This window comes from Capricornis sumatraensis, chromosome 18, assembly GCF_032405125.1.
Source record: "Capricornis sumatraensis isolate serow.1 chromosome 18, serow.2, whole genome shotgun sequence".
In the NCBI taxonomy this organism is placed as follows: Eukaryota; Metazoa; Chordata; class Mammalia; order Artiodactyla; family Bovidae; genus Capricornis; species Capricornis sumatraensis.
The window spans coordinates 48,633,554-48,659,521 of record NC_091086.1 but is presented as its reverse complement, the minus strand read 5'-3'; the positions used below and the strand labels follow the sequence as shown (position 1 = coordinate 48,659,521).

Below are 25,968 nucleotides of genomic sequence, written 5' to 3'. Positions count from 1 at the left end.
TTCTCTAAAAATGTATTTTAAAAACATTTCATTCATTTTACAGCAAACAAAAAAGATTTTTTACATCCCAAATCCCATCTCCCAAAGTCTTAAAACAGTGTACTGGCAGCATGGCACCCTGGCATACCCTCTGCAAGGGGCAGTGGACTAAGTTGTTAGAGATACAGTCTCTGGAACCAGAGCGCCTGGGTCCAAATTCTGCTCTGTCGTTCACCCATCCTGGGACTTAGGGTAAGTTACTTAACCTCTCTGTTTCTGTTTCCTCACCTGTCAACTGAGGACAACTGGTGTAGCTACCTTCAAGGACAGTTAAAAGGATCAAATGAGTAAATACAAAAGGCTGCTTAGAAGAGGGCATGTGTGGCCCTCACTGAAGTAGGAAGAGCCCTGGTTCATCAGCAGCCAGCAGTGTAGCCTTGAGGAAGCCATGAGAATTTCTGTACCTCCTTGTTTCTTTAATTCAAAGGGAATGGATTAGGACTCACAAATTCTGAAACTTTGTCAGGGTCAAGGCACTTCTGAGATCTAAGGAAAATGAGTCTTTCCCCAGAAAAAGGCCTGTGTGCACAAACACGCAAAAATTTTATGGAATTTTAATGAGTTCACAGATCTATAAAGCCCATCATTAGCCTCTGGGTAAGAACTTCTCAGCCAGATGATCTCGAAGGGCCATTCCAGGTTTAACACTCAATCTAACATTATGAGGATAACTTATAAAAACCATCAATACAGTTAAATCACCTGAGGACACAGAACTTTTATTTCAATCACTTTTCATTTGGCTATAGATTCCTTATTGGGAGACAATTTCATGGAGAGTGTATCTTTTTCCTTTTTTTAATAACGTTTCCCTAGAAATCAAGAGAATGAAGAAGTCATTCTTATTCATCAGAACCTGGAGGATGGGCACAGCCCACAGAATGACTGACATGTGCTTTCTATCATTTTAGTCTTTGAAGTATTTTAAGCTGACATTATTTAAAAATACATGGTAATGGATTTGCTTGAAATTACAGAAATCAGTTCCCTGTATTAACTTATAAAGAAAGATTAGTTCTCCCAAAAAGGATCTTTAATCAACAGAAAGTCTTTCTTTCCAGTTTAATTCAGTAAATATGTATTGAGCACCTCCACATGCAAGGCTTCTAATAGCTGTTGGAAAGAAAAAAGACGGAGACACTCTTTTCGCCCCCAGGGGCTTCCCAGAGATATGCTATTCTGATTCGAATTACTGGCATTTTGTCCACTATGTTTTGATCCATGCTGTATTAAAAAACACAACAATAAGGAAACAAAGTATGTGGTCAAAGTATAATGCAGTTTCCCAGGCATTTCAACTGCACGGGGCTCATGGTAATTGAGGCTAAGCACTCAAGGAGGAGGGGTCATGAAGACTATGCAGTGTAACTATCATTCTAAAGTATGAATTCAAACTGGTGAGTTGTTTTCATACCTCCAGCGAGAGAAGAATCATTACCTGTTAAGAAAATAACTATCTTCTGAGTATGCTGATTATTAGAAAATAGTCTATCCCTCTGATCTACCCCAGAAAAGAACAAAGTACATTTAATGGCAAAGTTCCCACATCCTCTCTTCACCAAACGAAGTCTTATTTTCTTTATCCTTTACTCACATGAAACAGCTGTGAGTCCCTTCATCACTTCCTCTAAACTTGCTCCAAATAGAGCCAGGGTCTCTTTCCAAGTAAGTATGGTTCTTGTGAACACCACAGAAAGGTAGGTACGACCAACGTCCATTTTGTATCCCTGACAAATAAGTCTCGAGGTTCTCTATAAGACTCCAGCTCAGTTTGTTAAATGATCAATCTTTGCAATGTTGAGACCACACACAATCACTAAGCATCTCCCCTCATTCATTTCTAGAAACTGCTTTCACTTTATTTACTTGTTTGATTTATTTTTATTTGGCTGTGCTGGGTCTCAGTTGTGGCACGTGGGATCTTTGATCTTCAATGTGGCATGCGGGATCATTTTTTTTAGTTGCAGCAGGTAGAATCTAGTTTCCTGACCAGGGATCAAGCCGGGAGCTCCCTGCTGATCCCGCATCCACATACTGTGAAGTTCCTCCATCTCCTCCATCACTTGTCCAGGCTCATTCAATATTGCCATCGACAGCATTGGCAGCAGCAGAACATCACCACATGTTCCATCACCTTGTCCTTGTACTTGAGAATCGTGCTGCTGTCTGAACCATTCATGTTGTGAGAACGAGTGACGTCTACCACCTTTTTGCCTCGCTCCGCTCTCTCAGTTATTTTCACTTTTGTTTCCATCATTATTGCATGGCGCTTCTTAGCAGTACCAGCTACATCGCTGCTACTTTTATGTTGCTCCCAGATATCCTGGGCTTGAAATAAAGATACTATATACCACTGTACTCTAACAGTGCTATATAGTACACAAAAGCACAACTACCCACAGAGGATGCATACATGTGACAATGTACATCAGACACGTGAACTACCTTACCTGGCTGAACATTCAAACACGTTTGCATCTTTTGAAGTCCACAACTTGAAGGTTCGTATGTAGTGGACTCACTGTAGCCCAAACACAACTCTCTGTCTACTCAGCACTCACCACCACTCTGTTCTTCTTTTCAATTTTCTTCAGGCACCCTGGCTTCTAGTTTTTTTCCAGTTTCACATGGGCCTCAGACTGGTTATATGTTAAACTGACATAGTTTCTTGGCTCCTTTTTTGACGTCTCTGTGTGTCACATTTTTTCATCCTCCATCCTCAGGATTCAGTTTATTGATTTCCATGGACCTCCCGCTTGGTAGCACAGGGCACAGGTACCTACTCTTCTAAGTCACCAAGTCAACTTTGGTGTGCAAAACCTCGTTCTTAAAGTACAGACACCATAGAGAGATGATACTTTTCCTCTTCTGAGTCATAATGCTGAATTTCTCAGCCTCAGTATCAGGTTTTGACTCCTGCTTTTTCTTCTGTATTACCCAGGATTCATTCTAAAAAGCGGTTACACTGAGAAATCTTTCATCAGTTTCTCTCTAAACATGGTTCAAGTCTGCGATTAGTTGACATGTAATTCCAGGTTACAGGACCACCTCTGTGTTTTCATTCCTCCTAACACTGGTTGGGGCATATCAGGTAGAATTTTCTAATCCCCTAACAACCCTTGGTAACTGCTGTGGTTGGGAAATTACACTTCCAGAATGAGAAACTGGGACTCAGGTTGCTCTGCCTTAGATTCTACACAATCGTTTTATTGCCAGTGGCTGCCAGACAGCATCACAAGGCTTTTGCCAGCAACCCACCAGCAATTATTATTACCCCAGCCGGCCCCCACCCCAGGATTTCAGAGATGCACTCAGCCATTTTATCTTAAAACTAAGTATGAGTTCATTTTTCCACAGGCTTCAGGGTTACTCAGAGTATTCCATGTATAAATTTCATTTAACTGTTATTTCTCAGTCAGATTCTTATTCTTCATTACCAAAAATACTAACCACTTTTACTTCATATTACACGCCACCTGAGCAAACTCTGGGAGATGGTGAAGGACAGGAAAGCACGGTGTGCTGCAGTCCACAGGGTCACAAAATGAGTCGGACACAACTGAGCGACTGAACAACAACACCTCTCCTGTCATCTTTTTTGATGAACACACATGAAAACGAAAACATCTATTCTGAGATTAGAAACTATAGTTAAGAGGCAATGCAACTTGTGAAAAAGTAGGGCTGGAGGATGGAAGCCTGGCTTCCACCAGCTGGCTGTCTTTGGAACAGCAGGAGTCCTCCACGTGGAGGAGCCATCATCACACAAGAAGCATTCACCTTTGCCCAAGTCCTGCTCAGGAACCTTGTCTCCAGCTAGTCAAACACAGGAACGGACTGTTTTTGGCTATGCACATACTCAGTCACTCAGTCATGTCCAATTCTTTTGAGACCCCATGGACTGCAGCCCACCAGGCTCTTCTGTCCATGGGATTTTCCTATCAACCTCAAAATAGCATGTAAAAATGTAATATAGACAGAGAGCGAGAGAAGATAACCTAGTCATCCAGCTGCTTCCAATCCAGCTGGGAAGCCAGAGTTAGGTTCTTGTGACACAGCTGAAGGACATAAAACTACAGGGTTCATTCAGGACCCCTATTTGTTTTACCAAAAGAAAGGGCAGAAAGAGCTCAAACTTTAAAAAAAGAAAAATTGTGTTCAGTGGAACTAAACTGATCAAGGAACTGCTCCACAGACAATGGGACACTCCCTCCACATCCACTAGTCACCAATCAATCAGTTGGTTTTTCTTTTTTTATCTTTTTACAAACTAGGGTTTCACAGGGTTTTGTTTAATTAAAAAAAAAAAAAACAACTTCACAGTTAAATACATAAGTTTTAAAACCACTGAACTAGAAGAACTCTAAGATCCTTTCCAGTTCTCAAAGTTCCATAATTTCAGGATCTCTTAAACAATCAACTTTGACATCACTGAGATCAGCAGATAGCTGGACATTCCATTCACTGTTACTACAATGTCTTAAGCATCTATGTTGGGGTTACAGTGCTATGTTGGTTTTGGAGAAACACTAGCAAGCTGAAAAAATGGGTGATATTATAGCTCCAAGTGGCCCTAAGAAACAATCAATGGAAGTAAGATATCTACTTCTGAAACCATTTACAGTTAAAAAAATTCGTCAATGGGTAATATAACTGAAGACTTTTTAGACAGACTGGCATCCACTACAGATGATTATTTTCAAACTACTTAGCAATATTGCATCAATAGCAGTTCATCTCAGCAAAAAAACATTTAGCTTCACATGGTAAATGAATTACATAGCAATTCTTTTAATGATAGGATTAAATTCCACTGTTCAATACAATAATTAAATGCCAGCATTGATTAAAAAAAAAAAAACAACTCATTACAATGAAATGAATACCTAAGAGTATCTGGACTCATTACAATACGTGCTACCATCACAAGAGATAAGTGGCAGCTTGGAATATTCTTCCAAAAGGCTAAACACAGCAAACTGCACTGACCCCAGTCTGTATAATCATTTCCTTTACTTAATTCCCATGGAGTGCAACCAATATCAATTGTAACAAAAGAATCAAGTGAACAGTCAAAGAATATGCTGGATTTGAGGGATGTCTAATTTGGTAAAAATTCACATTTAAGGAAAAAATTACCTCTTAGTGAGCCAGTTATATACTGCTGAGATGTTCCTCTATTAAGTCTACCCCCCATCCCCGCAAAAATGGGCTGGGCTTCCTTGGTGGGTCAGTTGGTAAAGAATCTGCTTGCAGTGCAGGAGACTCACTGGGTCAGGAAGATCCCCTGGAGAAGGGAATGGCAACTCACTCCAGCATTCTTGCCTGGAGAATTCCATGGACAGAGGAATCACTGAGATACAGCAGATTAGACTGGCGGGCTACAGTCCATGAGATCACAGAGACAGACACAACTGAGCGACTAACACGTCACAAAGAAAAAATACTATCCTTTGGCTCAAATATGTATACTGTTTCTGCTCATTTAATACTTTCAGCTCTCTGCAGTGTAAGTCTGGGTTCTCAGTCTGGAATGTTTGTACACACCACCTTCAGGAATCTGCCTGTAGAGCTGCCGGAGTATCTCTTTTGACAGGCACTTACCCACATGCTCAAACAGGCAGACGCATTTGAAGAACAGACCTGCCTTGCCTCAATGTGCGGAGACAGAATTGAACATTACTAAGTCAGCGCCTCCCACGGCCCCGCCAGGCACACGCACATGCACCACACACAACTACACAAGACAACATGAAAACTGACACAAAAACAGAACCCAAACGATAGAAAACAGTGTACTGTTGATGTTCCATTTAGCTACAAGGTAATACATCCTGCAGAAACTTCTCAGAATTAGGAAGACTTCAGTGCCAGATGCCTTTTAAAGGAAGAGATGTTTGGGTATAATTGTGTTCTCAGAAGCGTCATCACCTGACAGACATCAGAACGGATGCCAGTTTTCCAGAAGCCTTGGCTACTCAGCTCCACTGTTACTTCTCGCCTCATGGTATTCTTCTGTCGTATTTTTTGGAGTGCTTCCTAGAAAAGAACTCATTATGATGAGTAACCTGACAGTTCTAAAGCAATACTAAGCCAAACATCAAGCATTAGTAAATTAGCTGGATTCATTCACCCTTACGTTCAGGTAGTCAAAATTCTTCATGCCAAATTAGATTTTAAAAAAATAATGAAAGGCCTTGAGAATAAGCCAGCTTTTCCTGGTAAATGGAGAAGGAAAAAACCAAACTAAAGAAGCTACTCTGGCAAGTTCAAATGAAAAATGTCCTTTTGGGGACTTTTTGGTGGTCCAGTAGCCTCCCAATGTGGGGGGTTCAGGTTCAATCCCTGGTTGGGGAGCTAGGACTCCACATGCCTCATGGCCAAAAACCCAAAGAATAAAACAGAAGAAAAATTGTAACAAATTCAATAAAGACTTTAAAAATGATCCTTGTCAAAAAAAAAGAAAAATCGTGAAAAAAAATGCCCTTTAACTGAAAAAGAAACAAAATGCGGTGTTTGGAATCTGAAATCTGCATGTAAAAATTATATTTAAATCAAGCCTTATGTTAAGCATTTACATATAAGAAAGACAATCAGTAAATTAACCAGAAACCCATGTAATTCTCAAAGATGCCTTCTAATTTGCAAACCCTGCAGCAAGGGTATATTTTATTAAAACAAGACAATGATTTAAACTGCTGCAAGACGTAAAACAGGAATTTACTCTTCCCTTTTACCGCCACCCTTCAAATAATTAATGATAAAAAATAATTTTATACTTGTATGTTTATTCAATTAGAAAAAGTCTCCTAGGAATTCATAACAACAACAGGAACCACCACCACCTCCATCACTGATTAAGCTACTAATACAGGCCGGGTAGCTCAGACAGTAAAGAATCTGCCTGCAATGCAGGAGACCAGGGTCCTATCCCTGGGTTGGGAAGATCCCCTGGAGAAGAGAATGACAACCCACTCCAGGATTCTTGCCTGGAGAATTCCATGAACAAAGGAGCCCGACAGGTTACAGTCCATGGGGTCACAAAGAGTCTGATATGACTGAATGACTAACACTTTAATAGGCCAAACACCACTGGAGGAAAGTTAAATAGAATGTCTCCAAGGCCACACCATCACCCTTTTCCTGAGTGCACTGACAGTCTCTTTCGGCCTTGGTTCCATCTTTCATAATGAAGCTGACTGGCTCAAGTCACAAAAAGTGACGATGTCAGAATTCAAACACTTTTCTCAGCTTCAAAACCTTGCTTTTACACTATGGCAGCAGAATAAACCCTCAATGAGACAAAATCTATATTGATACTAAATCCATTTATTTTTTATTCTTAAATATAAAACACAAGTGACCCTGGAATATAGATAATACTACCCATTAGTAAAGAAATATGGAATTTGGGATATAAAGTCTCACAAAATCAGTTCACCATACTAAACTAACAGATATATAGAAGATAATCTTTTACAACCCAAGACCAAGAAACTTGAATATATGGTCCTATGTACAGTCTAATTAATGATAAAAGGCTAATCTGGGAAGTTTTAAAATTAACTTCTTAGAGAAGCTATATTCATTCCCAATATCTATTTAAAAACTGGCCTTTTTAAGGAGAAAATATGGTCCCTTAGCTACTGAAAGATGAAAAAAATCAGCATACTAACATAAGGAGGGGAGTGAAGTGTGATTTTTTTTTTTAAAGTATCTTTCCATCTTATTCTAAAAGTGTGGTGTAACAGCAATCTCAGATAAACCGGAAGTACATCATCATTAGTCATAGGTGAAGAGGGTCCGATACCAACCTCCCTCTGTGCCAGCTTCTGCTTGTCAGTCTGTTTGACTTTGGGACTATTTGCTAGGAGGTGGCGAAGCTTAACATAACTCTTCCACAGTTTCTGGTACCTGAGGAAAAGGACACACGGACGTCTCAGACGAAAAGAAGGCAAATCTAAAACGCCATAAAGCCAGGTGTTCTCACAGGCCTGCTCAATCATAAATGCATTCCTGTGAACATCCTTAATGGCTGCAGACCTTCATTCTAAGGAAGGACGTGGTCTGGAGGAACGGAGCAGCTGGATGACCAAGAGTCATCTGGAACATATGAATAAGCTGATCATTGCCTACATGGGTTGAAAATGAGGTGTCACTATACGGATGAATCTCTCTGGAGGCAATTCCAAGAGAGACACACAAAAATCGATAGAAACATGTATGGTTTCTCATTGTTACTGCTTTTAAAGTAACACATTTAAATACATGCTTTCTGATGTTTGTTGAAAGACAGACCCCTTACTCAGCAGATATTGTCAGTGTCTGAAACGCTTTCACTGAAAGTAAAAGCTGGAGAATATGAGAAAAGAGAACCCTCCTCCTGATAATACCCAAGATACACAGATACTCACATCCATTTTTCCACTGGGAAGGGAAAGACAAATGGTATATAGCAATTTGTATATACCATGACAAAAATAACCATCTTTGAAGTCAAACATGTTATAACCTGGATCAGCCTAACGAATAAGTTAAAGTATCCTGAGAAGGAAGAGAATATACAGTTTTTTATCAGTTCACACTCCTGCCAGCTGAGAGTCCACATGAGCCTAATCACATTCTACTCACACTTTTCTGGCAAGAAGGGACTTTCCAAAGATTTTCTGTTATATTGAAACTGCTCCTTTCTTGGCCTTTGCTGAGTCTCTCCTTTCTGATAACATTTTTTATAGACAATAGAGGAAAGAAAGAAGTACTTACACAGTGCCTGGCTCATTGCTTCTTACTTTTATCCAAAGGGAGGGAAAAAAAGAACAAAACCCTTTAGCCTCTTCTAATATATCAGCCAGAATTGGATTTATAAACTGAAAATCTCCCATGCCCTTTTCTCCCATTATGAATCCTTTAAAAAAATTAAATCAGGAAATGGTTTGTTTGACAAAGTAGGGAATCTAAATACTCCTGAAGACTCTAATGGTGCTATTTCCCTTCCCACACACCCTTATTTTCTCCCAGCAAAACACTAATGTGCCAGTTGGAAAAGAAAGTCAAAGTGAAGTCGCTCAGTCGTGTCTGACTCTTTGCGACCCTGTGGACTGTAGGCTTCTCCATCCATGGGATTCTCCAGGCAAGAATACTGGAGTGGGTTACCATTTCCTTCTCCAGGGGATCTTCCTGACCCAGGGATCTAACCCGGGTCTCCTGCACTGGAGGCAGACGCTTTAACCTCTGAGCCACAGGGAAGCCAGTTGGAAAGTAACATCAATTCTAAGAGCCAGAAGTCATGGCTTCTCCTTCCAATACAACCCTTGACTTTGCATGGGATGTTGAGCTCTTATTAAGATGCCTCCCCAGAATCAGAACTCTACATCAATGCAGCAGTGCTAGGAACCAATATGGTGCTACTTTCCTCTAGAGAGCACTGAAAAAAATAAATAAAAATAGTAAGTTCTATAATGATGGATAAAGGAAAATTCCTTAAAGGTTAAAAACATACAGGACTCATATTGACCAAGACTGCTAAGGATAATCTATCGAATAATATGTAGAGAAAATAATTCTTCAGGAGCCACCATAACTTGTTTCATTTGGTAACCTAAACTTGGAAACATGGCTCATTTGAGATCTTAATTTTTAAAAAGAAAAAAATCCACTAAAGAGGATTCCCTGCTAATTTCAGCTGTTGGTAGAAGGTGAAATTGGCTAAGACAAACACCGAGAAATATCTTACTGTGGGTCTCCAGCATAACTCAACTGTGCAGGGCGTATCCCAAAGTGAACGATAATCGGAAAAGTAATCACATCAGGGTTGAACTGTTCACGATCCAGTTGATCGATGCGGACAGAGCTTGGTTTCTAAAGAAAGAGAAATCAAATCCATTTATTCCCTTAAGAAGTCTTTAAGTATTGACTTTAATCTAAGTAGGGAAGAAATTAATCGGATTTTTCCCTAGGAAAGCCTCATCCCCAAAGGGGAAAAAATGTCATTAAAAACCTTTAATCATAGCAACTACACTATATAAAAACTATAATGTCATCCCTGTAAATGAGTCTGTGCCATTCGGCATAATGAACGACGATTCTGTCCTTTTCTGCCATCCACATAGAAACCTTTAAAAATTAAACTTTTGAAAGGACACCTAGTCACATATAACTTTTCCTTAACCTCTCCAGAGGCACAGAGGGAGTATTCCACATGAGCAAAAGAGACACGCTGGCTTATTCTGCTTTAACTGCACATTTCAAATGGAAAGCTTATTTCTATTCAGCAGGCACAGACAGACGCCTCTATATAATTTTTTTCCCCATTAGTTCTCTGTGTACATTGTGTATTCCTTTAATTCTGTACCTTTAAATGAAAAGGTATGGTGGTACAAAGACCAAATAATTAAGCTTCTCTTATTATGTCCATGGAGGCCATTCTTAAATTTTAATAAGAGAAGACTCAATTTTCATAAGTTTCTTCTCCAAGTCTAATTTAAAAAAAAAAAAAAAAGAAGAAGTGAACAGCTTGGTTCCTTCTTAAGTTACTAAAGTATGAGGATCCATTTGTAAAACAGCTTTCATCCTGAATACTTAAGTTTGTGAAAAGATGGTAAAATCGTGGAGAGTATGTTTTAGCAACTCCTTGCTTATACTGAACACTCAGGGCAGTCCCTAATTAGAAGCTAAATTCTGACTAGAAGATTGTAGGGGTGTGTGGCCCAGTTGCTTCAGAGCTAGAGGCTATAGAATTGATCCCCATGGAGGCTAATAAGCTTCACTGTATTGCCCAGTAATGCCCAACAACTATGACTTAACAGTCTGGCCTGGTTTGTCCAAGACACAATGCTAAAACTGGGCAAGCCCTCAGCAACTGGGACAAGCTGGTCGCCCTACCCACAACTATAGTCCAAGTAGGTGACCAACTATTCAATAAAAAGATTTGTGCAAATTCATCCACATTAGTGAAAAAAAAAAAAAAAACCTTAGACTTCAAAGAATATTTAAATGTCATTTAACAATCAAAATTTTACTCGTATCTTGAAAAACTGACCTTTGCTCTCAAAATTAATAACTAGGTCAAAAAGACTCCTCTGAGTCAAAACACTCTGATGTTCTTTCTTTTTTTTTTATTTATTTATTTATTATTTTTTTTTCTGATGTTCTTTCATGCTCTTCTGCCTACCAGGACCACAATTAAAGCCTCTTCCTGCCTCTGCAGTCGCCACAGACCAGATTATGCTGGGCTTCTCTTTGGCTCCATGCTATAGTATCAGGGTTTCCCAGGTGGCACTAGTGGTAAAGAACTTGCCTGTTAATGCAGGAGATGCAAGAGACACAGGTTTGATCCCTGTGTCGGGAAAATCCCCTGAAGGAAAGCACAGCAATCTACACCAGCACTCTTGCCTGGAGAATCTCATGGACAGAGGAGACTAGCGGGCTGCAGTTCAGAGGGTCACAAAGAGTCGGACACAACTGAAGTGACTTAGTACACATAGTATCAACAGAGGAAATAGTGATTTAAAATATCTGTGTGTGTGTATGTGTGTGTGTGCACGCGCGCACGCACTCAGTCACTCAGTCATGTCCAATTCTTTCCAACCTCATGGGCCGTAGCCTGCTAGGCTCCTCTATCCATGGAATTCTCCAGGAAAGAATACTGGAGAGGGTAGCCATTCCCTTCTCCAGGGGATCCTCCCGACCCCAGGATCTGCATTGCAGGAAGATTCTTAACCACCTGAGTCACCAGGGAAGCCCTTTAAAATATCTGTACTATTTCTTATTTATAGGCGGACAGGGGATGAAGTAAGATCTAGACTTGGCCACACCCTACAGTATCCACCATACTATTTTTATATTAGAATAAAATACATTCTCACCAATGGCTAAAGTGTTCCCTAGCAGAGGCAAAGTACCTGGGGAGGGAGATTAATTTTAAATTCTGCAGCAATAAAGTACTTAATGGGACCATGATGATTTGAAATTTTTAATAAATTCCCCAATATCATTATCACTGGGCAATCTTTCAAAGCAAGCACTTCATAGGACAAAATATAGCACCATGTCTATTCTGTCCTATTCTCAACAGGATATAATGAAAGAATGTTTCATGATACTGAGTTTTCAGGACACTTTTCTCCTCTGCACTAAGACTAAATAGCAAATACTAAAAAACAAACAAACAAACAAACAAAAACTACCTTAAACATGTCCCAAAGCTTGGCACCCAAACCTAACTTTCTTATTTCCAATTACTTTCCAGCATAAACCTTTCACCCTGACTAACCTGTGGTTTCCTCATTATCTTCAAAACTGGCCATACACCAACTCAAGAATGTTCATTCAAATGTGCCAATGATTTATACAATTCCTTGATTCTTTAAAGACCACAGTAGTGTTTATGAAGCATCCCTGGGAGCCTGGCCCAGTGATCTCACCAAACACTACCGGCTTTCCTGACTGGCTTTTTCAGAGATTGGTCCACTGATTCAATAATTCATCACAGACTCCTTTCATATGGATATGCTGTAAGTCTGCAGCTGGACAAGCATCATATATAATCTATATACTTCAGTAGCACCTGGCTCACGTAGTGGTTCCTCAACAACTGAGCTGAATGATGATCATGGCAATGGAGTAAATATTCTCTATGCCACTGGCTCAAAAATGAGCAAGGAGCGAACCAGAAGCAACTGGGGAGTTTTTTTGACTACAGGTCATTGAGCCCCATTACCTGGAGTACATGGGATGGGGTCCATCAGGGCATTCTTGTATTTTCAAAAGCTCTCCAACTGATCCTAGGAGTTCAGGAAATTTTAACCATGCCATAGAAGGGAGTCTCAAGGTAAAAGTGCTTCCACAGTAAATCATGAGATTCTTCAAGCTGACTCACCAAGGTAAAAAGGATGTCTCCCACCACCATCACCCCTACTCAGTCCTCTGACCCAACTATAAAACTAACAGAAAAATGTAAATTCACGCAACTGTTTAAAAGAAGAAAGAGTAAATCCACAGTCACACTCTCATAGTGCTACGATTTTGTATACTTCTTTTACTCTAACTATCTGCGTGGCTTAGCAATATAATAGTACAAATTGTATAACTTTTTTAGTGTTAAACAAGTTTCATGTTTAAAGACATTTTTATTCAACACTTTCACTTTCTAGATTTGTTTAAAATAATCAGCATTAGCTGGAATGTCTGATTTGCAAATAGCAACATTTTGTTTGTGCAGATGTTACTGTCATGCTACAAAAAGTTGATTTAGAGTTTTTATTTTTATGAATCAAGGCTATTAAGCAATTTGGCAGCCTTTCTAAAACAACAGCTTTGTTTAAATAGATTACTCTGTTTCCTTACATAGTAGTATTTTAATTCTTCACTTTTGCAAAACTTAATACAGATAAGATGCCAATATATAACTATTTTATGAAATGATAACATATTTTAGAGGAAACAAATTTAGTAATAAAACAGCGTGCTCTTTATCAGAAAAAAAACAAGCTATCTATTAATTATCTTTTGATTTTTATGTTTTAACTTTAAAAATGGACATGAGAAGCAAAATTTAAAGCAATAAATTTAAAAAACATTAATAAAAATTAGACAAAGAATGTCAATAAACCATTAACAGAAGAAAAACTTTAAAGATCAACATTTAAAATATCAAGTTTTGCTAGAAACCAAAATAAAAAGAAAACTGAGCTAAATAGTATCTATTTTTTCCCTACCAAATTGACAAAGTTTTTTGTTAAACCAGTATGAAGAAATGGTCAGAGTGTGAATTTTACAACCCTCTTGAAGGTAATTTATAAAGTATCAAAAGCTTTAAAAATGGTCATACTTCAAGGAATTAAATGGACATATTCAAACAGAAATACATACATACGGAAAACATGTTTAGTCACACATACACAAATTCAATACAGCATTATTTGCTATAGCAAAAATCTGGAAGCAACTTAGGTGCCTGATAATAAGGGGTTAATTAAGTAACAGTGGCTTTTTTTTAAATTACATGCCTAAAGAAATGTAAAATGAAGGAAAAATAATAACTTTGTGCTTGTTCCTGGAGGAAGATAAGAAGGAAAAAGTCTGAATATTAATATTTAATAGTATGATGCCAATTTTGTTTCAAAACAATATGAAATATCTCTTACTAGAAAAGTGAATAGTATTATCTCTGAAGAATGGAATTATGGGCAATTTTTCTCTTCTTTGGGCTGTTTATCTCTTTTTTTAATTATCTATAGAGAGGATCTATTACTTTTATACTCAGAATAAAATTAAAGCTGAACATAATCTAAAAACTTCAAAATTCTCCATACTAAGTAGAATAAATCTACTAAGCAGATGAATGGGGCTTCCCTGATGGCTCAGAGGTTAAAGCATCTACCTGCAATGTGGGAGACCTGGGTTCGATCCCTGGGTCAGGAAGATTCCCTGAAGAAGGAAATGGCAACCAACTCCAGTATTCTTGCCTGGAGAACCCCATGGATGGAGGAGCCTGGTGGGCTACAGTCCTCGGGGTCACAAAGAGATGGACACGAATGAGCGATTTCACTTTCACTTTCACACCTTCAGTTCAGTTCAGTTGCTCAGTCATATCTGACTCTTTGAGACCCAACGGACTGCAGCACACCAGGCTTCCCTGTCCACCAGCAACTCTTATGGCTACATATATGCCTAGAAATATGCCTATATTATTTTTCTTATGTACTAAATATTTAAAGGAAAAAAATTACTCAAAGGACAAGAAGCAACGAGTACTTAAATCTTTAAAAACATCCTGTTAGCATTTTTTACAAAACACTCAAACCTGAAAGGAAGGTGACTCAGTCTCTGACCGTCTACACCAGCACATACCGCTCCAGGGTTGGTGACGATCATGCCTTTGCATTCTTCTGCGTATTTCTGCCATTCAAGTTCTTCCCACTGAAGCATATTGGCAATCTCCTCTTCGGGAACAAGGGCTTTGCTACACCGCAGTAAGTAAAGGAGGATCTGGTGCATAGACAGCACTTCTTTTCCTCCATCTCAGGTGACAGTGGAGACAGAGGGAAAAATGAGAGTGCTCAATGAACAGCCAGTCCTCTACCCAATCAGGAAGAACAAGACAACGAGAGAAGAGCACTTGTAAAAAGGTAACTTAGAATTTACATCGTTAAACCATTGTTTAACCAGGTGCCAAATAACAGGCAAGCCATTTGTTTCACTGATGAACAGGGCTCATAAACCATCTCCTTACGAAAATGGCAACAACAACATTACAAATGATAAAAGGCTCTATTTCTGAGGTAGGAATATAAAAAAAGGTGGCTACCTAAATAAATTTAAAACCACCTAGTGTAAAGAACCACGGTTTATAACATACAGAACCATCTTATATTTTAAATATTTTATCAGTCTTTATAGGGTAACAGATGAAAGTTGATGTTACTGATTTAAGGAAATTCTAAGCTTTTATGAGATACTTATGGATGTTTTCAATAAACTATTGTTGCATTATGGTCTAATTTTTTGGTGTTAATGTGCTGCACCCGCCATGAGAAACAGAACTAAAGAGCTTATACCAATATCATGAAGATTATGGAGTTAGTACATGGAAAAAATACCAAGTATTCTGAGACTTAAAGAAGCATATATTACCAAGTACAGAGGCTAAAAACAACAAAGAGCATAAATAAAGTACCTTGGAAAAACTCAATTAATCTGGTACTTCGTGAAGCAAAGCCATTCATCTAATATGCACATTAATTTCAGGTTCACAGGCTTCTGCCTTCTCTTTAGGTTTAGCTTTTGTTTTGTTTTTTTTTTGGCCACAATGTATAACACACAGATTCTTAGTTCCCCGACCAGGGATTGAACTCACGCCCTCCTCATTGGAATCACAGAATTTTAACTACTGGACTGCCAAGGAAGTCCCTGGGTTTATTAGCTTCTTGACCAGTACAACCAACTTTTCTCTGCCTAGTCCCACCCAAAGGAAGGACAAGAGCCCTGATGGTGTAGAGAACAATAACTGCTCTCCCCAAGGTCATAAGACATGCTAGAAACAGTAGTATAGGGCCAAATACTTCATGGAGAAACAAGGGGACCAAGATGTTGGAGACAGGCAGGCATAAATGAGGGGGTCCTATTTGTGCTAGAAGAGTTTATGACACCCAAGGAATCTAGGATACTAGAAAATGGAAGAAGATAAAAGATTTTAATTTGAATTGCTCTGAGCCTAGGCCTATACTTCTAAAACAGAAGACAGTAAGGATCAAAATTTCTTTTTGATTTGTGTTTTTCTATCTCAGATGCTGCTCTGGAATTAAATGGCATTGCTGCTATCTGGCTACTATATATGTAGGAATGCATTCATTTATTAATCTAAATACACATTCATTCATTCAATAATTACCTGCACCTATTATGTAGTTGGCCCAGGACACACAGTGCTAAACAGCTGAAACTCTTACATTTCAGAGGAGAGAAAGAAACAATAAAAAACAACTACTTAATAATAGATCAGAGATGAGGGCTCTGAAAACGGATCAAACTGGGCAACTATACATAAAAGGGTGATCAGGAAAGATGTCTTTGAAGCAGAGGAGCTCCATGCGGCTACCTGGGAGAGTAGTGTCTCTGGTAGAAAAAATAGCCAAAGCCCAAAGGTGAGACTGACGTGTTCCAGGAACTGCAAAGAGGCCAGGAGGAGAATGTAGGAGAGGCAGCAGGGAAACCAGATCTTGCGAAGCTTTGCAGAGCACAATAAGCTCTCTGGAAGTGACTCTCAGATGGGAGCATGTTTTTCACCATTCTGTGCCTGGCACTATGAATGGTCCCATGTAACAATTATGGAAAAAAAAACAAACAAACAAAAACATAAGCTCCAGGACTTTAAGAAGCAAGCTGGCTAACGATGATTAATCACAACGGTTCCTAAGGAATCTTTGCAGGTAACATTCTGAAAAGACTTCTCTTAATTAAAGACACTGAGTCTCTTTAAAAAAAAAAAAAGAAGTAACTAAAGTAGAAAATACAATCAACCTACATGAGGACATGTTCTGTCTACTCTTACTATTATTCACAGCAGCAGAAAAAAATGGCATGCCTCATTGCTAAACATCTGCCTTAAAACTACAAGTCACCTTTGATTAACAAACTTCCATGGTTAAGGACACATTTCTCAGACTCTATCTCAACAGACATTTTAATCTGCCTGCATGTGACATGACTTTCTCAATCAATGATGTTTTCCCCTTTGCTAAGGAGCCCAGCAAATCATAATGCCCCTCGGTCAGTCTGAGTCCATGGTAATCTCTGCTTCTGGGGGGAGCCTGAAGTGGGCAGGTGGCCAAGAGATCTCTAAAGCCAGAGCAAACTGACTTACGCTTGCATGTGTTAAAGTAAGGAGCAGCAGGGATAAAGGAAACCTAGCCCTCAGAAGAACTGCCATACTGAGGAGATTCTAGGAACCAAGGAAAGGGTAAAACACAGTAAGATTATTAAAGAGCACTGTGAGCTTATAAGGATACATCAGAGGAGCAGAGTGTTGTTTTGCTATAAGGATTAGAGAAGAACATTCAGATTTTATTTGGGAAGGTTGGAAGGAGAAAAGATATGCAATTCTAGCTATACACACTGGTGCTAGAACCCACCCCACGGTTACAAGTGGCCAACTTCAGGACACTTCAAATAAATGGGAAAAGGACTAAGGGCACTGAATTTAAAGGGAAAAGAATAAAAAAGAATCAAAGAGCTACTGAGAGGGAGGAACACTTAAACCTGCAAACCAAGGGCACTGCCCGATTTAGGAGAAGAGTACCTGCGAGATAAACGAGGAAGGCCACCAAGTGCTCTGAGAACCCATCTGCCTAGTTTGGGTACAAAGGTGCTGATGAGGGAGGAGAGATTTATAGCTGCATGGAACCAGAAAGAATTTTTTTAAAACATACACACATCAAGCACAAGGTAATGCTAAAGGAGAAACTATAAACCCATGTTGAAAACTGTTAAATATTTCAAAAAACAGCTAAAATCTAAAAAGATAGATATTTACTGGTGTGAAAAAGTAGAAACTCAGGACAGATAACATGAGGTGAAACCCTTACAGGAATATAAGGAAAGGTAGACAGAACTAGAGAGTCCCACAGAGCCCATGGGGCATGAGCTCCATCCCTCACACCCAGCCTGGCAAAAAGGACATTGCAGAAATATTTGTGGGATGACTTTCTGAAGTAGATAAATAATGCGGCCACTTGCTCACAGACTGCCACGAATATACTAATGTTAATGAATTGGCTCTTTTGGTTTGTCTGCTTTGCTACATGTTTATGTTGGGGATTTATGGAACTATGTCACTGAGGGCTAGGAAGTAATCTTTATCTCATTGGCTGAGATAAATAGGACCTGATATAAATGAGAAATTAGAGTGGGTAAGCTAAGGTTAGCAGGAATTCTGCCAGCGCTGGGACTGGAACTGTGACAACGGCTCATTATTCGGGAAGAACTGGAGTTTGTGTTTCAGGGAATGAATCTGGACAGTCATTAATGAACTGACAGACTTTATAAACTGTTTCTTAGAGACTTAATTCTCTCAGTTTATATTGCTTGATGATTTATATGGTTATTGGGAGGAGGGGCAATTTGCTAGGGAATTTGTGTTAAGAATATACTGGTTAAATGAGTAGTTCTCAAGAGTATAATACTCAGTTTTAAGAAACATACAATACTGTCTTTCCCTACACTGAGAATAACTATATAACTGCATTAATTATGTCTCCCAAATATTCCTACAGGACACCTTTATATAATCTTAAGTTTTGAAAACTTTTATTAATAGCACAGAATTTTCTCAACTCTCCAAAAACAAGGCTACATTAAGACACTGTATCAATTTATGTCTTTTTCCAAACTACACTTCCCTCCTGGGAATTCTGATATAGTTTCTTCCTCTCTGACCCTCTGTGAGCCATAGCCAAAGAACTACTTCTCCAAAATGAGACAATTTCCAAAAATCAATCTGCTAGATAGTTGATTTGCAAAACTGATTTGGGATTCTCAAAGCTTTACTACAGTAATGATATAAGCAATCAACAGGCTTTCCCGTAACTGCAGCCTTTCTATCTTGAATTATGCCCTGCCCTAGCCCTGGCTACAATCAAGATAAAACCTTAAACTGACTCTAGGAGAGCTCATACCAACTGTCTAACTACTAAAGGTGGAGGTAGGGATAAGGAAAGGAACAAAAATTGAGAAAACTCTTATGATATCAATAAACTGGTTGTTCTGTGATTTGACTTCTGGTAAACTGACATGCACTGAAGAATCCTTGGTTTAGTCTATTAGCTAAACTTTGGATAAATTTGTATAAAGCAACTGAGACAGCTGACTTCAAAGCAGGTCCACTGAGGAACTAGACAAAAATTGTAATGACTCATAAACTTTCAATCTATGTATTTCAACCTGTTACGAACAAAAAGCCGATGAGAGTAAGAGGACCACGAAATACCTGAAGCACTATAAAAAGAGCTGTTCACTCTCACAGGAGTTCAAGTAAGAGGCAAATATTAATAATAACAATGAGATAGCTTTTTACGTATCAGATGCTAGTAAAACCCAGTGTGGGCAGATGTATCGGAAAAAGGTGGTGTCAAAAATGCTGGTTAGAACTACAAACTATGTCCTTTCTAGAGAAAACTTGGCCAACTCTTTCCAAATTTAAAATGTGCATACTGTCTTAACAAATAATTACTTCTAGAACTACACCTTATAAAAACACACAAACGCAAAAGAATAGATGCATAAGACTATACCTGAAGTATTTACATGTAACGGGGCAGAGTGGTGGGCGGGTGGGGGGGGGGGGGGAGGGGGTTGCAGAATAGAGACTTCCAAAATACTCCTGACTACAGGAACTGTAAAGAAAGAAACCCGATGTCTATTCATCTATAGAATCCCACACAGGTGTTAAAAATCAAGGCAATGTATGTGTGTGTGCATGTGTGTGCGTGTGTGTGTCCCTGACTCTCTGTGACCCCATGGACTGCAGCCTGCTGGGCTCCTCTGTCCATGGGGTCCTCCAGACACGAACACTGGAGTGGGCTGCCATTCCCTTCTCCAATGTGAATTTTAGTAGTAGTAGTTTAGTCACTCAGTCGTGTCCAACTCTTGTGACCCCACAGACTGTAGCCTGTCAGGTTCTTCTGTCCATGGGATTCTACAGGCAAGTATATTGGAGCAGGTGGGTTGCCATTTCCTTCTCCAGCATATTTATACAGAGGATGTCTGAAACAGCTGGGTAAAAAGGTCAAGTTGTGTAACATGTTTAGCGTTATCTCACTTAAAGAAAAAAGTATAATTCTCTGTATATAGGTTAAAACAAATACAAATCAAACCACTTATAGCACCTACTGATTCCCACATGTCTAGAAGCTGGTGTTCACTTTTTTACTTCATATACTTTTGTACTGTTTATATGTGTGCATGCACACACACACAGAGTGGACACAATTCAGGGCAAAGGTAACACTTCAATTTTGTGAAGAAAGAATGGGGTTTTCAATAAATGGTGCTAGTCAACTGGAAGTCATATTGAAAATAATGAATCTTGACCCATATCTTATGTTATTTACAAAAACAAATTTGAGACATATTATAGGACTATATTTGTAGAAAACATAGGAGAACATCTTGATGACCTAGAGGCAGGCAAAGTTTTCACAAACAAGAGACAAAAAGCTCTAAGCAAAAAGGAAAAATAAGAATTAAAATTCAGAATTTCTGTTCATCAAAAAAAAATCACCATTAAGATGGTGAAAAAGCAATCACAGAGAATCTATTGGCAATACATATATTGGCCAAAAGACTCGTATAATAAGTATATATAAAAAATACCTACAAATAAACAAGAAAAAGGCAAATAAAGCAACAGAAAAATGAACTAGAGGCTCAAACAGGCACTTCAAAAGTCAACAAGGAAAAAACAAAAGTCAACAAGGAAATGGTCTATGTATGAAATGGTGTTCCATTTCATTAGTCATTAGAGAAATGAAAATTAAAACCATACTGTGATACCTCTGATGCTCATCAGACTAGCTAACTTGAAAAAGAAAGAAAAACGCCAAGTGTTGGTGCAAATGTGGAATAACCTGAACTTTTATCTATACTGCACACAGGAGGGTGAAAAGGTACCATCATTTTGGAAAACTGTTTGAAAGTATCTACAAAGCAAAATTTAAAAACATCCAGAATTTCCACTCCTAGGTATATACCCACTACAGGAAAGCATAAATATGCACATCAAAAGGCACGTACAAGAGTTTGGTGAACATGCGTGCTATCTGAAAGAGTCAAAAACTAAAAATATACAAATGTCCATTAATCACAGACAGGTTAAATACATTTTAATTTAGTCACACTGTGTAATACGACACAGCAATGAGAATGTGCCAACTACAGTTAACTGTAACAGGTATTTCAAAAACAAAATAAAGAAGATAGAAACAAAAAATATATACAATTCTAATTTTTATAGTTCAAAAACAGGTAAAACTAATACATGGTATTTTCAAGACAGAATAGAGGTTGCCTTAGGGAGTCGAGCGTTGACTAGAAAGGGGCTCTTCAACGCTGGTAATCTTGAGTGAGGGCCTGGGTACACAGTCATATTCACTTGGTGAAAATTCACTGAATCTTATGACAAGAGCACTTTTCAGTATTTGTGTTCTACTTCAATCAAAGGTTTATTTTTCAAAAATGAGAGACAATACCAAAGAATGAGTGAAAACCACATTCACTTTCATTAATAACAAAATATATGAATATTTAACTAAGGCACTCTTATGACCGATTAAATAAAGTCTGTAAACAAGTATTTACTGAGCCCCTGTGATGTGCCAAGGAATATGTTAGTACTGATACAAGGCAGACAGTTAACGCCTCAGCCTCATGGAGGAAAGAAGCAAAGAAACAAAGTCCAAAATGTGAAGGAGACTAATAATTCATTTTTTACAGCGGCATAAATTGATGGGATTCTTTTGATAAGAAATTTGGTACTATGTATTATGGTCTTTAAAAAATATCCATCTACTGGATGAATTACTAAAAATTAGGATGCAAAACATGTATCAGTATGATGACTAGCATGTAAAAAAGTTATAAAGGGAAAAAAATGAAAATATACATCAAAACAGACACGCCATTTTGAACTCACCATTTTCTAAAGATTTTTAGTGAAGTCATATTGTGAAAAACGAATCAACCATAATTTGCCATCCAATAACAAACTGCATTTTATACAGAAAAAGGCATTTTTCTGTATCCTTCTGAGTTTTTTTTTAAGTATAGTTTCAAAGAAAGTCTAATGAAAAAGTCAATTCTGTTTAAAAATAAGCCAAGAAATCTTTTTCTTTACAACAACCTGTGTCATCCCTGCATAGTTACGAGAAACATTTTGTGAGAGTTGAAATCCCACAAAGTAAATACCTGACACAGGATTTTTCTTTAAGATGATTTTAAAATAAATGTCCACATTCTCTGAGAGATTTGTTTGGTCATAAAATTCCTAGAGGCAGATAGACACAGAAAGGAAAGGCTTTTCAACAAACACTCTAATACCATTTTCTCATAAGTTTACCATTAAAGCTCCATTACAAAATTGAAAAAAAAAAGGACCTCTCAATAAAATGAAACCAGGGAACTTCCCTGGCAGTCTAGTAGTTAAGACTCCATACTTCCACTGCAAGGGGTTGGGGGAGTGGTGATGGTAAGAGGGCCACAGGTTCCATTCCTGGTCAGGGAACTAGGATCCCACATGCTATGTGGTACAGCCAAAAAACAAAATAAAAAAATAAAGACAAAAAGAAATAAAATATGCAGATATACAAAAGAAAATGTTTTGAATGCATTTTCCAAACAAAATAAACATTAACAATAATACTAAAAATATGATTAATGCTATGTTAAAATAAGCCACCTTGACTGAATGGACTGAGGAGAGGATACCAAGGACAAAAGCTGGAGGAAAATCTACACGAGAATGAATAGATGAGATAAAAGCCACAAAGGACGAATCAGAGAGCCAGAAGGCGAGTAAGGAGCGCGCAGCAGGCAGAACACACTAAAAGCCCAGGTATCATATCAGGGAGGAGATGCAACTGAAGTGTGTCCACTGGATTCGGTCTGACATCAGCAGCTACAGTGGGGTGAGGGCATGTAAGGGGGAGTGGGATGCCATAGCAAAGCCAGGCTGTGAACAGCCCAGAATCCAACAGGCTCCTGGACGGCTTCTGAGGCATGCGGGAGGCAAGTGCTCCCCCACGTTCATGAGGAGGGGAGCATGAGCGTGACGCTGAACTTGTGAACTGCTAGTATGTAAATGTGGGCAGAAAGCTGACACGCTGAAAAGCTCCCCAGCTGAAATTATAAACCACAGATTTATTGCAGCAGTCATTTTTTTTTTTCCCTCCTGTATCACCGAGAGGCCCAAATTATCAGAGAAGAAAAGGCAAATGGTTGAACTGACATTTCCACAGAAGGTGGTGGTTATTAGCACAAGGGGCTGAGGCCACCAGAGCTGAGAAACAAAAGTCAGAGGATAGGACTGAAGCAGGAAAGCAAAGAAAGGTGGCTGCACACATTGAGAAAAAAGAAGATTCAAGCAGAAGCAAAGGGAACAAGGAAATGAGGAACTGGAAGTGTAAGTGGATGGCACCAGAAAGTGAGACGCGAGAATGAGAGTCCAGGGAATAATCCACTTAGGACGGTGAAGATTTTACAAACAAAAAGGCATCCAAAGCCCGACCATTTAAAAAAAATTCTAGGTACAATGCCATATTTCACAGCTAGCCTCTTGACAAAAATTTTAAAAAGTTAAAATATTGCTTTAAAAAACATAGCAGTCATATACTTATATATATGTAATATAAATATTATATGTAATTAAATATATATTTCATTTCATGAGAATAAATTGTTCTTCACTATAAAATGAACAAAAGTATATGTCAAAAAAGAAAAAACTCTCATAATACCACTATCTTACTACAACTGTTACTGCAGTTATTTTTAGCATAGTTATAATCATATTGTTTATAAAATTTCATAAATTGTTTTGTAATTAACTATATGCATTTTTAAAGCCACATACATTTTTCCACTTTAATTTTAATACTTGCATGACATTTTATCAAGTAGACTCTTAAAATTTTGAAATCAATTCTCCCACTGCTTATCTAATTTGGGGCTATCATAAATTATGCAGGGGTATAAATCAGCATGTATAATATTACATTTTCATGCCTCACGGGAGAAGTAGATAATTAAGTGTCTGAGGTGGGAAAGTTGTCCGTAAAGACTGAAAGGAGAATGGCTTATTTTCAGATGTACAATCTCACCAGGTCACTGACAAGCCAAAAGATTTACCTGGAAGAAATCTTACAAAACGTGGCATGAAATGAAATCTTGGACAGCAGGGAGGACTATCTTCAAACAAAGGACCTAAAGCAAACAAGTGAAAAGGAAAGAAAAAATAAATAAAACTGCCTTGAGAAACAAACACTGAAACTTAATTCCCAAGATTTATGATAACTACAAAAAAACACCAACACCAACAGAAGTAGGGACATAACAAACACTGCCCCCACTCCTACTCAATAGTTAAATCAATCAGGTGGTAACTGCCACAAACATCCCATGAAGACTGCAGTGAGGAGACCCCCCCAAAGAAAGGGAAGAATGAAAGCCCCAAGGATATACACAGTATATAGCATATACAGTAGAACTAGTTTTAGAAATTCAAAGATATAAAGATTTTTGTTATAACTGAACTACTGCATGATAAATATGCTTGTGTTTTCGCTGAGTCCCATTTCAATCAATACAACTGGGGGATAAAACAGAAATACTATTCAAAATTTGGTATGAAAAGCTGTTCATCAACATACTGTTTTAAAAATAAATAAATGTCTGATGGAATAGAGGCATTTCCAAGAGTGAATTATTATCCAAGAACCAAGTATCAAGTTTTGAACTGATGTAGCGTACAGTGGCAGAGAAGGCAGTGGCACCCACTCGAGTTCTCTTGCCTGGAAAATCCCATGGACGGTGGAGCCTGGTGGGCTGCAATCCATGGGGTCGCTAAGAGTCGGACGTGACTGGGCGACTTCCCTTTCACTTTTCACTTTCACACATTGGAGAAGGAAATAGCAACCCACTCCAGTGTTCTTGCCTGGAGAATCCCAGAGACGGGGGAGCCTAGTGGGCTGCTGTCTATGGGGTCGCACAGAGTCAGACACAACTGAAGTGACTTAGCAGCAGCACACAGCGTGTGTGTGTTTTAAGAGTTAACTAAAGTTCTGTTTTAATGAACTGTCATTTTGGAAGAAGTTTATTACAGTAAAGTCCAACAGACTTAAGATATTAACTAATGAGATTTCCCCAATGCAGATAAATCAAGGTTAACATAACTGATACCATCTTCCTAGGTACCAGTTACTTAAAAATTAATGGTAATCCTCCATAATGGACATGGTCCATCTGTAGTTAAATGAGACCCATAACAACTCATTTATGTCAAATGATAAGAAGCATGCCTATGAATAATAAACTTTTCCCTGCAGTTCAAAACTGAGAGGAATTTCAACTATGTACCCCCACTTTTTTATAAGAGTTTTCACATAAACCACAACATTCTCCCATAAGCACTACACTTTTCTTTAAATCCTATTTACCTTTGAGATTCCAGTCATACAATTCCAAAATATCTCTGAATAGAAATAACGAAAAGAGTTCAAGTCCTTTCACACAAAAATTCTGAAAAATAAACCAGAAACTCAAATTACTATAGTACTGCAACTATATATTAACTGATGCTTCAGCTTGTTTTAGTCAAGTGTTTTAAAAAGTGTCTAATGCAACTATACTAAAACAGTTTAATTTCCTAAAAAACTTGGCCAC

The 25,968-nt window shown here is 38.4% G+C and overlaps 1 protein-coding gene across 1 annotated transcript in view; it reads right to left on the bottom strand.

Annotated features, from left to right (window-relative positions):
• Nucleotides 1–25,968, bottom strand: part of DROSHA (drosha ribonuclease III) — a 114,400-nt gene that overhangs the window by 47,635 nt on the left and 40,797 nt on the right. Inside the window, 6 exon segments of the mRNA XM_068990433.1 lie at nt 5,971–6,078; nt 7,854–7,953; nt 9,773–9,897; nt 14,890–15,059; nt 24,436–24,510; nt 25,743–25,824. Of these exon segments, the coding sequence (XP_068846534.1) occupies nt 5,971–6,078; nt 7,854–7,953; nt 9,773–9,897; nt 14,890–15,059; nt 24,436–24,510; nt 25,743–25,824 (660 nt within the window).